The 12,905-nt window shown below is 33.2% G+C and overlaps 1 protein-coding gene across 2 annotated transcripts in view; it reads right to left on the reverse strand.

Annotated features, from left to right (window-relative positions):
- The window catches only part of CRIM1 (cysteine rich transmembrane BMP regulator 1), a 146,353-nt gene that overhangs the window by 30,846 nt on the left and 102,602 nt on the right, over positions 1–12,905 (reverse strand). For both annotated transcript variants that reach the window (XM_026695476.2, XM_026695477.2), the window contains 3 exons: positions 11,534–11,655; positions 7,539–7,721; positions 6,408–6,605 (listed from right to left, as the gene is read on the reverse strand). In XM_026695476.2, coding sequence (XP_026551261.1) covers positions 6,408–6,605; positions 7,539–7,721; positions 11,534–11,655 — 503 coding nt within the window. The remainder of the gene's footprint in view (positions 1–6,407; positions 6,606–7,538; positions 7,722–11,533; positions 11,656–12,905) is intronic.

Below are 12,905 nucleotides of genomic sequence, written 5' to 3' on the forward strand. Positions count from 1 at the left end.
CCATGAGAAGCCTGAATCAGTGCTGAAAGTTTTTTTTTCAGATGCTATGCTAATTCTATTTTATTATATAACATTATACAATATATTATATAAAATTATATACATATAATTTTGGATTAAAATATGGTGTTCAAAATATATATTTTTATCTCAAAAACAATACTCATACTAATCTAATATCTATAAATCATCAATAAATGAACCATATATATTTAGCTCTTTGAAACTGTCCCTCATCCACTGACAGTGCTGTTTTTATTCACAAATATCTCCTGTTTTCCAGTAAAACTATTTTTCTAAGATTTGGTAAGATAATCATTACATTTTTCCCTGAATAATGTCAGAATATCTATACTACAAGGTAAATTATTGTAGACATTTTCTTTACAATATTTGAAATATTCTATAACTATTTCCATTATATTCATTTTCCTTTTATGCTTTTTAAAAACTAGTTTATCACTATCTTCTTCCATTCACAGAGATACCTCTTGAGATACAGCAATTTTATACGCATGCCTGAGTCCTAATAAGCTGAGAAAGAGAACAAAAGAAATAATTTCATTTCCCACCCCCCACAAAAATGTAGCTTTTAAAACAAAACAAAACAAACACCCCCGCAGCTCTTCTCACTTCACTGAACAAGACTCAACAAATAAAGCCAGCTACAGTCAGGCTTCTAGCTATTTGAATAGGCAAACAGTTAAGTTTGAAAAAGCCCATATGGTCATGTGATCTAGGTTAGTCTTTCAGCGTTGTCCTTGACAAACTGCAGGAGAAAGCCTGAGTGAACAGATGATGAGACAATAAACAGAAAATTGCTTTTCACTGCTTTAGATTTTAGAAATGGCAGAATGTAAGAAAAAATTTATCGTTTAATATTAATATTAGATTTAGGTAATAAGCATTACATGCACACAGACATGCACACAAATATATTAATGTGTTACTGTAATGTAATTATGAGAGACACCATTAAAGTGATTTCCTAAGCTTAAAACATTATGGAAAAAGAATCTAAATGGAAAAAAATCACTCGCAGTATTTAATAATGTAAATTAATGTTACCATTTTATTTTATTTAAAGTTATAGCTATTTGAAGATGATTAACTTCAAATAACTACTTGATATTTTTCTAGGTTCAGGTTTCACTTAATACGGTTAGTGAATATTTTAATCCAGTGACTCATATCTGCTTCTGTAAATATTCAGCAATTTGATTTTTGAGTTAGAAAAGTATTTTAAGTGTGCCAAAAGTAAACTTTAATTTTTATTTCGACCCTTTCCTTCTTTAAATATGATTTGCTGAACAATTCTGTCTGAGTAGGTCACCAAACATTTAATATTAATAGAGCCAAAGTGTTCATAGCCTTATCCATGAAAACTCATAATTCTGGTTTTCCATTTTTCTCTCATTTTTTTGATAACTAGTCCATTTTCAATCTAAAATTGAAATTGACACACTTTCTTGCCTCATTACACACTGCACACACTATATTTTTTACAGAAAATCTTGAAAATTTTAGAGCCTGCATCTATTTGCCTGAATGGTGAAACAAGTTCCATTAGAAGGTCAGACTCTATAGAGTTCTAAGAGATCTAAAGGCATTCACAAGAAGAGATTCAAATTCTTTATGCTTTCCTAGGATTTTTGGTAAACCAGTATTGCTTTTCATGCAACTCAGGACAGCTAAATACATTGCCTTGGAACTATATTGTTTCTTTGTATATACAAGATTCTTAGTCCAAAACCCCTCAAATAATTTGTCCAATAATCCAGATCATGCTGTGTCAAAAACAAGCATTAATCAGTAACTACCTCTAATTAATCTTGGCGTTCATTTAGGCTTTTCAAACCACATCCATTTTTATTGCCTTTCACTGAATGGATTTCAGTTAAAACTATCTAATAACACTATATACTCTATCTGTTTAAACCTGCCAGCATATTTGATATTTATTATGAATTAGGTTTTGGTTGTCTTTTGTCATTGCCAAGCAACCATGTACATACTTTTAATATTATAAAAATACAAAAAAATATCTTTTTCTCTCACACCGAATGTTCACTGTGAAAGCAGAATATGTGTGAAGGAAAAGTTTTGTTCACTCATGGTTTTTGCCAAGGAAGAGAAAATTCTGTTCCCTGGAATACAAAAAGCCCATTAGCACAAACAGAACTTTATATATCGATGCCTCGCAAAACATATTTTAGGAAGAAAAAAAGACCAAGGTAAAGAATTTCTTCAGTTCTGCAATGTTTCTTCAGTTTTGAATAAAGGAGGTATTAAATAGTTAGCTGAAGTTGTCCTCTGAATTAGTAAACTAGACAGTTAAAATTCTGTTTCCAGAATAACCAGAAAAAAAATCTAGCACCTAACAAGAACACTTAAGAGAAATACTGCAAAGCATTATGATGGAAGAAGCTGTTATGGATAGCAGCAGAGAGATCATATTGAATTTTCAATGTAACTGATTGGGGAATAGTCAACAATAGCTGCATGCTCCCAAACAACATGTACTCCTGATCATCATATATGTTGGTCTGCTCAATTTTATCAGAAAGACAGATAGAAAGACAGCATAACTTAACTTTATATTCTCATTCATTAATAGAATAGGCAGAATTGGATTTCTATGGTTGTTCAGAAATCCAGAGTTGGTAGGTGATTACAAGACGTGCAGAGTTAAAGCATGAAATGTACACCCTGGAGTATTCAATATATCATGGGTTCCTTCTGAAACTTGATTTAGAATTGTTGCAACTAAATATAAGTGTCGCCACATACCTATGCTGTGAAGGGGTTGATAGGTAAGCATAGGTTGCAGATGGTTACAGACAGGCAGATACGCACACCTAAATTCCAATTGCATGTTGTGCGGAGGTGTGCATCCTACAGGCTGACTGGTTGATCTGACATCCTGTTTTGTGCTTTGCTGTTTGAGCACCAAAAAAGCCAGAATATTAACATGTGCAGATGTATAAATGCAACAGCTATGCAACTGTCCAAATGATAGACATGTACATTCCCTGACATGCAGTGATGGAGAAGTGTAATCCAGGCTTCAGAGGCATATTTTTCACTTCATTTTAAATCTAATCTAAAATATTAAGCCCTCCTTCATTCCTTAAAGTCATCTGCTATGAACAAAAGGATTTTAGATGTGCTGAAGACTGTCATTTCACATTGAAGCAGGCAGAAACTACTGTTTGTTCAAAAAGCTTAGTACAAAACTTATCTATGTTTCCTCTCAACGTGCCTTTATGAGCATAGCAACAAAAATATATTGTAGAATGAACAGGCAGGCAGAAATTTCATCTCTTTTTTCAAGATTCTTTGACATTGGTTTTCTTCTGGTTCATGTTTTTTCTCGTTATCTTTTCTGACATTCCTGCTTCCCTCTGTTCTACTTCATCAGCTGATTTTTCACTGGCCTCTTCTATCTTTGGCAACCTTGTTCCAGAACCTGATTCTTAACTAATAGCGCATAGGAGAAGCATTTGGGTAATCTGTTTTGCATAATAAATGTACTGTGACCAGAATTATTATTTGAGAGCTGTACAACGTGAAACTCAAGTCAAATGCAGCCTACAGTTCAAAGCATTCATCAAACTTCTTCTTCTTTTGGCTCCACTACCCCCTATACCCGCCCCAACCCATCTGCAACCCAAAGCAAAACCCTGAAAAGCCATTAGCTTTCCATATGGCTTCACTGATCACAACTTTTGCAAGTTTGCAGCACAAATGTCACCAAAATTCTGAAGTCTGAATTTTCCTGGAAATCTCATCAATTTTCTCTGTTTTTACTCTATGGTAGAATTTCTGGTGTTACATTAAGTATGAAAACTACAGTAATGTATTTCCACTGTAAGTATAAGCTTTAAAGGTATTTCTCCTATTCAGACAAGCAAAAACTTCATACATAAACAGAAAAATGTATTCGTTTTTCAGGCATCTGGAAAGTTATTAAGTGACTCCCACAACATTTTGCATTCCCCAACAATTATGTCTGTTCATGAGAAGGAAAAGAACAGAAAGTTTTTGGCAGGGGAAGTCAAAAGTAATTTATATAATTTATGTTTATGAAGTAAAATATAATTATTAAAGGGTGCTTAAAATTAATAATATATTGTAAGAGCAACCCTTACTCTGGTTTTGTGGTTTAAAATGGTAAATAGGCCAAATCCTAGTGTCTGTTCATTCTTCCAAAGTCATTAAAAGCAATCCTTGGTAGTGCAGCAGGATATACAACAAAGTCAAAAGGTGGAATATATCCTTGTACAAGACATTTTTTATAGAGGGCAACATTATATGTAAGCTATAGTTATAAATGTTTCTTTAACATTTCTAAAATATTTTTGCATTATTTAAAAATGAAGTCAAATGCCTCAAAATAAGCAGAAATATTTAGCTAACTCAATAGTTTGTTTGCTTCTGACAGAACTATTTTTAATGATCTTTTCAAACTTCCGTGCTCTTTGTGGAACATTGTCAATCTTCCAAAAAAAGTTAAATACTGCCTTCTGAGCTATAGAATATGCGTTTACTTAAGCTTCCTGGAAAAACATTCATATCATTCCAAGGGTGACTAAATGTTTTCCAACTTCATAGTTAGCATTCCAGACAGCTTTTCTTTTCCCTGAGTTCATTACATGAAAAATACCAGTTCCAAGTTCAGATGTAGAGAATTTCCTTCCTGGTGTCCAAATTCCTAATGCAGCAACAAAATATTTTAGAACTACATTGCTTAGCTTTATCTTTTAATTAAACCTTTATAGAATAAATAGAAATACAGAGTTTACAAAATCATTAAGGGGTCAAAAAAGGGCTCTGGAAACCTTTCTTAGAAAAAAAATCTGAATATAGTAAATCTCTGAAGAGAGATTAGTTGAATCCTGTTCTTTATTAAAAAGAAAGAGCCCATTCAGAATCTCAGCTTTTAATATGATGGACAAAGCAGGATTTCCATTTTCAAAAGGGATATGTATCTTAAAAGTACACTGCCGAATTCCAGTCCCTACATTTTATTGCCTGTAAGGCTATAAAATCATATGAATGGGCAATTTGCAATTTGCTATGAATTTCCCTTAAGCATTCAGGCAAGAAATCAAAGTAACAAGTTATGAGCAATGAGAAAGATTAGTCAGGGACAGAGTTCTAAGATTTTAAAAAATGTAAAATGCTCATGGTCTATACAGGGTCACTGAATAGCTGCAGTACAGCATTTCTGTCTGTAAGATTCAAGCATAGTGTCAAAAACTGAAATATGTATTTTCTGAAGCTTGAAAAAAGGAAAATGTGGGGGATAAGTTAGAAAAAGTCTTATGTTCATTTTCAGGATTGGTGAACACTTTCTAAGAGGTATGTTTTTTTGTAAACAAGCCAATTTAGCCTTATTAGATAAAACACGAGCACATCACTTAATAATGACAATCCCTGCAAGCTTGGTTGCTATTGTCCGGAATCCCATGGGGGTTGGTTAGGTAGGACAATTTCCTGCTGACTTCCCACAACCAAAGTCTGTGGGGAAGCCAGCAGGAAATTGAAAATCCCAAGTAAGTGACTGCTGCTGGATGGAAAAGGACTTAAGGGAGTGTATGAAAGATGTGCGAGTAATTGGGGAGGTATGCAGGGGAGGGTTGGGGATGGTATGCAAAGGACAGAATGTGTTTGGCACTGTGCAGATTGGGGAAGCTGTAGGAGATGTGCCTGACAGAAGGTATACAAGGCAGGAAAAATTGTAAATGATGATTATGCGAAGCACCCAGACTGTGATCACATGATTGCAGAGGGTACTGAGATAGCTGAAATTCTGAGTTCTAGACATAACCAATCAGGGCATTGTAAGTTTGAATGATTTCTGAAGATACAGTCATAGCTTGAGAACTACAAGAGGGGGGTAGGTAGGTTCTTCTGAGGCAGAAGGAAGACTGCCTTCAGTAAGACTAATTATCTGATCATATCTGACTGCCACATGACGATGTATTATCATCACCCATTCCATGAAAGCTGTAGATCAAAGTGAAAAATTTTTGAATAATAAAATTAAAGTGGATCTGAAACTCTACCAAGTGAGAAAAAAACAACAACTATATACTGAAAACTGGCACAAACAAATGTTCAAATTAATTACAGATGTAGAGATTTTTCAAAGAATGCCACGTCTCCCCCTTTGTTTTGCAGATAGCCTATATTATCTAATATCTAATGCAGTCATACAAAACCTTACTCTGCTCCAAAACAAGTTCTATTCACTGCAGTTAAAGCTGATGGCACACGTTTTTTCTGTTATTAGATAAGGGAAGAGCTTTTGTTATGTTTTCAAAAATAGGAAACACTATAACCAAAGCTATCTACTCTTCCCCACAAAAAAAAGACAGGTAATTAATTTTCCCATGTCTGACCTTCACACATTGGGCAACATTCTCCTGGAACCTTTACAGGATTCAAACAACTTTGTCCACAGGCTGTGGCCACACAATGGGACTCTCCATTGATGCACTGGCAGAAAGTACAATCATCTTCCCTCCAGCGGTCACCATGTGCTTGAATCTGACCATTAGCATAACATCCTGCAGGGTTGCTAATTGGAGAAATGGAATCTAAAAGCAAAAGAACAACAACAGCAAAAATTCTACAGTTAAATAAAGCTTAAATAGTTGAATTCACCTACAATTATTAATGCATGTTCCTTGCTGGTAACAATGGGTTGAAGTTCTCAGAATTCAACAAGTCAAGATCAGAATTTATATACTGCAAGGCCACACTGTTATTAGTACAACTGCAAGACTATTCAGATAGTTGTTGACTTACAACAGTTTGTTTAGGAACTGTTCAAAGTTAGAATGGCACTGAAAAAAGTGACTTACGACCGTTTTTCACACTTACAACTTTTGCAGCATCCCGATGGTCCCAATGTCAAAATTCAGATGCTTGGAACTGACTCATATTTATGATGGTTACAGTGCCCTGGGATCATGTGATAATCTTTTGTGACCTTCTGACAAGCAAAGTCAATGGGGAAGTCAAATTCACTTAAAAACCATGTCAACTAATTTAACAACTGCAGTGATTCACTTAACAACTGGGGCAAGAAAGATTGTAAAACAAGACAAAATTCACTTAACAAATGTCTCAGTTGGGCTCAATTGTGTCATAAGTGGAGGACTACCTGTACTTTAAAACTATAAAAAAAAATCCTCTTCTGAATGTTATGACAATTAATTATTAGTAGTACCTAATGTGATATAGTCTATTTTCCTAGGGAAAAAACAGGACTATGCTTTTATAGGAAATATTTGTGAGCAATGGAGATTATATCAAATTACAATTAGCCTTGCATTATTAATCAGAGTTGTGCATAATGACAATGGTGCATATAAATATAAATGTATTAAATATATTTAAAAACCAACTCATTTCAGTTGGACCAATATCAAGTTTCTTCCATATCAACTTTTAACTACTGCTATAAAATATTGTATTTAGCCTTTAAGGCTCATCAATTCCTGAATCCAAGCAACAAAAAAAATTACCTTCACATACTGGACAGCACTCTCCTTCTGGTACATAGTATCTATCACAGTGTAGCTCGCCACATTGTGCAGAGAAACAAATAGATACGCCACCTTGGCATTGACAAAACCGGCAAGTGTCCATTCGGAACATGTCTCCATCATTATATTCCACGCTATTGAATATACACGCTGGCTTCACCTCTAAAAATAGCAAAGAAGAAAAAGATATTTTTCATGGAGATGTTGCACAACATTAAACACTAGAAGGCTTCATTCCTGAAATTGAGTTTTGTGCAATTAGCTGGCCTTAATTCAGACAAGAATCAATACTTCTGTTAAACTGGATTTCTGGTTTCAGAGATTCTGGACTATTTTCCATTTAAATATATAATAACATCTAACAGTGATATATTCAATTCTTTCTCAGAACATGCTTCATCTTATAGAAAAAGATTTTTATGGCATTTGTAGTATTTGTAAAGGAATGGATAATCAATAGTAATTAATAAATCTATGAATTTTGATATGCTTTTTTTAGGAAGGGAAAAACTACTGAGTTTATTGAAAAATCAACCACTGACTGTATTTATACATCAGAGTATGCCATAAAGTACAGTATGCATATTACAACAGCCTGTCAAACCTAAATCAAACAACTATTATCACAAAAATATTTCCAACTGGCCAGGAAACAGAAATGCAACAGGTACCACATTCTTTGCCTTCTTCATTAATAATTAATAGTTGGAAGTAGATATTTAGTGTAATTGACTAATCTTCTCTACTTCTATTTTCTATAGTGAAAAGTGAGGGTAGTGGAAATATCTCCCCAAATTTAGCTTGCTGACAGATTTTAAATTTGAGGAAGGGCGAATACACAAGAAGGGTTCAATTGTTAAACTTGAGCAGGTTTGAGGATTTCAAGAAAGGTCAGCTAAATATAACTTATTTATTTTTATTGTGTTTTTGCTCTTAGGATTTCTTTGCCTCAGGTGCAAAACAAGGTCCACTTTGGATGATGACTACTACTTTTATATTTTTATACAATGAGACTGGGAAGTTGTAACATTATTAGATTTATAATTTCTAGGTAAACATGAACAGCCAAGCTTGCACATACCTTGCCTTCATATCAAATGTGGCATGAAATACTTAATTGTGTAATTAATTTTTTTTTCTTGAAGGGACGTAAGGACAGGACATACAAATATAGTTGCAGGAAAAGTGTCGAAATATGGTAGCGTACTAGCTGTTTCCCACAATTCAAAGACAGAAAGCTAAGAATACATACAACAGTTGTGTATGCTCCCAGTATTACAACACCCATTTTTTTTAACCATTTCTTGAATACATACTGATTGTAATCCAAACAGAGGCTCTGATTGAAAATAGTATAAAACTTTAAAAATAAATGAATGATTAAAAAAGAACAAAGTATTCAGTAATATCAGAAGACAATGGAAAATGCACATCACGAAAATAGTTTGCTTTCTTAGATAAGAACTACATTTTTTTTAAAAAAATATTCCTATTACCGTAGTATTAGTTACAGCAAAAAATAGGAAAATAAATTTAAATGAACTTGCCATTTATAGGTATTACATCTGTTCTAAGTCAAACATCATACCATAACTACTTAAATGAAATTACTACTAACTAATAAAAAAATCCTGGGCTATAACTGCTTTCTTTACTATCATTATTACACCAAGAAATTACAGGAATACTTATGGGGCAACTTTAAAAGAATCAGACAAAAGACACTGCATCAGTTCATTTATAGCTAACTACTTCTTTGTATAGGTTATATTAATGCTTATATGCTTTGAAAAAATTATGAAGCATTTTGAATAATATTTTAAATATTGTATGATTTACAGTTTTTCTTTTTCCCTTCTCCCCCTCTCCCCTAATTTCACACTATTTTCATTTTTCTTTGTATTTCATATTCCAATAAACTAATACTTTTTTGGATACAGATAAAAACGACAGCCTTGAGGTGGTTAGTAGCAGAATGCTTTTGGAAATGTAAGATTTTTCAGTTTATAATCTAGAACTTTCATATCAAATTTATATTTGCATACTAATTACTTTCATAAATTTTATTTGTATCTAATGAATGTTATTTATGACTGATTAAGTGATTTTAAATTACTTTTAAAATTTAAATACCTTTTATGGATTTAAATATATTCACTATTAATATTTGTACAGTTTATAATTTCATTGATGATGACAATGATGATGTGACTTCAAGTCATAGTTTTGTGGTTTCTAGCCTGGTGTCTTAACTACTAAACCAAACTGACTCTATAATCGCATTAATATTGGAATAATTTTCTTTGCCCAGGATTACCGATAAATTACCATAAATCCAATTTTACTTGGTTACACCATACTATACTGACATAAAGGATGAGCATTTGCAAAAACATTCTGAGTCTGAATAGTAATTTTGCATAGTTATTCCATTTTGCTGATAATAAATTCTATTAGAATGTGATGTCGCTATTTCTACTTAATCACATTATCATTTTAATTAATTTCACAATAAACTACTTCCCCTACAAAAAGAGATACTAAGTGGGAAGGTTGGGACTCCTTCATAAGCCTACTTTTCCATTTCTGATACGCCCATTTTAGAATGGTCATCCAGATAGTCCTTGTTTACTGACTGCCTCATTCAGCAACCATTTAAAGTTACACTGGTGTTAAAAAAAAAAAAAGAGTTGCGACTAATCTTTGCATTCATGACCACTACGATGTCCCCTGGTCATGTGATCGCTATGTTTGCTTTGCAACTGGATGATACAGTTAAATGGAGAAGATGGGAATAAAATCACAAGTTACAGCCATGTGATGTTTCACTTAATGACTGAATATAAAGTGAGGCTTTAAGCCTGTTGTGATTATGTGATTTTTCCACTTAGCAACTTGGCAATTAGCAACAGAATTGTTGCTCTCTAATGTGATCAGTAAGCAAGGACTACCTGTACATTCAGATGGGACTGCTTGCCCTCCATCAGTGGCAAATCCTAAAATATGTGGGCATGTACACTTGAATACATTTGCATATATGTGTGCATAAGTATGTATGCACAAACAGAAAGACATGTATAAAAACAAAAACAAAACAATTTCTGATTTCTGAGTGAAGAAAAACAGAGTGGCGGACCAGCCTCTATATTTTTCAGTCTTATTCATTATTATTTTTGGCTATTATAGTGTTTCACTAACTCTTTAAAGGTATTGACTGAACTGTTTCTTCAATAATAGTGAACAAATTCTGATTTTTGCTTTCTTCAGCTACTGTGGAGTAGAATGCACTACTTGGAACTCTTTAGCTAAAGCTGAAAATTGTCAATTATTCTTCAAGTTGGTGCTTTGTGGTTTTGAAGAATTATATTTTTTAGCCATTTTGATAAATACATATTAAGTGATTACTGACAACTGCTAAGGCAAAACTTGTCTGTTTAATATTTTAAAATGATCTCTTCCTAAGAAAGAGACAGAGGTGAAGTCTCCTGCCTCAGGAAGCATTCCAGAAGCTTTAACCAGAGTGTACAGGAAACAATTCCACAGAAAAAATCTGTAACAGTAGTTGCAAGATCCGACTCATGTCACAACACAAAAAACACAAGTCTTTTAGTTAAAATGTTTTGTTCCCCACACCTTTCCCTGTAGCTTATTTTTTTAGCTGAAACTATGGGCAGCATACTTTTTCAAACCTCCAACCATATGTGTCAGCATGCTCCTCAGAATATACTATTTGAGTTTATAAGCAAACTTATAGTCCATGAGTTCATATGAAGTAAAGAAATAAACAACAGTAATGCAAATGTTGGTTTTTAACCTATGTACAAAAGATTTGCAACATAAATTTTATGAGAGGAAAATGGATTTTTAAATGTAATTTTTTTACTTGTTTTCTGCATAGTAAGGATGATATCAATGTTATTCATATACTAGTATCTCAAAATGTTTAGTCCAAATACACTATCAACATAACATACCATTGACACATTCAAAGACATCACAGCACTTGCCAGGTGTTCCGTCTCCACGTGACACTATTTGGGGGATGAAGCCTGGCTCGCATTTTGGAACACCACATAAACCTGAGAGACATTCGCACCTGAAACCGAAGCATTGAAAGCTCCATAAATAAGTGAAGCAACACATGGGATGGAAAAAACAAACGGAAAAAAAGCAAATTGTGAAAGCCAAATGGTTTTCCTTTGTTACATAATAAAAGGACAACATGACTGTTATCAACACAACACAATTTAAAAAAAAATAATGTTCAAAGGACAATGTTCAATTTTTATCTGAAGACTGGTGTTCCAAACCCCATTGTAGCTGGGGGAGATCTAAATGTGTTAAAAAGTCACTAATGTTTTCAATTATATATAATTAGTATCTATAGTTGTTGGGAGAATCACTATAATAAAAAACTAAAAAAGCACTGTTCTCTATATCAGTTAGTTTAGTCCCACCAGCAGGTTCTAGGTTTAAATGACATGAAATGCATGATAAGGCAGGAGAGGTAATCAAGTTATCTAAGCTTCTAACTATTTCCAATTACATCATCAACACATCTATCAAATTTCCTTGTCATTTATACTTTAAATTGCTTAAGATTGTTCAGCATGGGAAATTGCATAGATTTGAAAGCTCCTATACTCCCAGACATTTTCTGAATGGTTTCTTGTTTCAACATAACGTATTTGTATAACTAACTTTAAAACTGTCAAGTTTTAATCTACTAATAAGAAATATTTAGAATTAAGAGTTCTGATTACAGGTAGCTAAAGTAGCATTAGAAAGAAAGTATATATCAGTGATTCTTTAATTTAGCAGAATGAAAAATCCTGTAAACAAATATAGAAGAGACAAATTTGTATTGTCTAAAACTAAAGGTGAAGATTAAAGTGACCATTTTAAAAAAAATACAGAGGGAGGCCATTTATTCATGGAAGTGGATTAACCCCTTTTTCCTTCTATATTTAATAAGAAAATTCATATTTGCCATTCTAATAATTTGTAATTATTAAAGCTTGATGACTGGGCACTTTCCACTCAAGATTAACTTAAATTCTTGAAATCTTTCTGGTCAAAAAGACCTCTAAATGGCCAGAACTATTAAGAAAAGGGGGTGAAAATAATTGTTCTGAAGATAAACCTAATCCAATGCAATAATGGTCGCAATTATGGCTAAATATGCGGTTTCCTGCCTGCTGAACCTTGAACCTCATCAATCAGCATTTTATACCAATATTGTCACAAATATAATACTATTTAGAGCTCTTTCAGCACAAAGTGTGTTTGTACCTGAAGTCCAGCTAACACATCCACAGCAATTTAGCAATTTCATTAGAATGACTG

The sequence above is a fragment of the Pseudonaja textilis genome, chromosome 1 (assembly GCF_049901715.1).
Source record: "Pseudonaja textilis isolate UNSWEBS1 chromosome 1, rPseTex1.2, whole genome shotgun sequence".
NCBI lineage: Eukaryota > Metazoa > Chordata > Lepidosauria > Squamata > Elapidae > Pseudonaja > Pseudonaja textilis.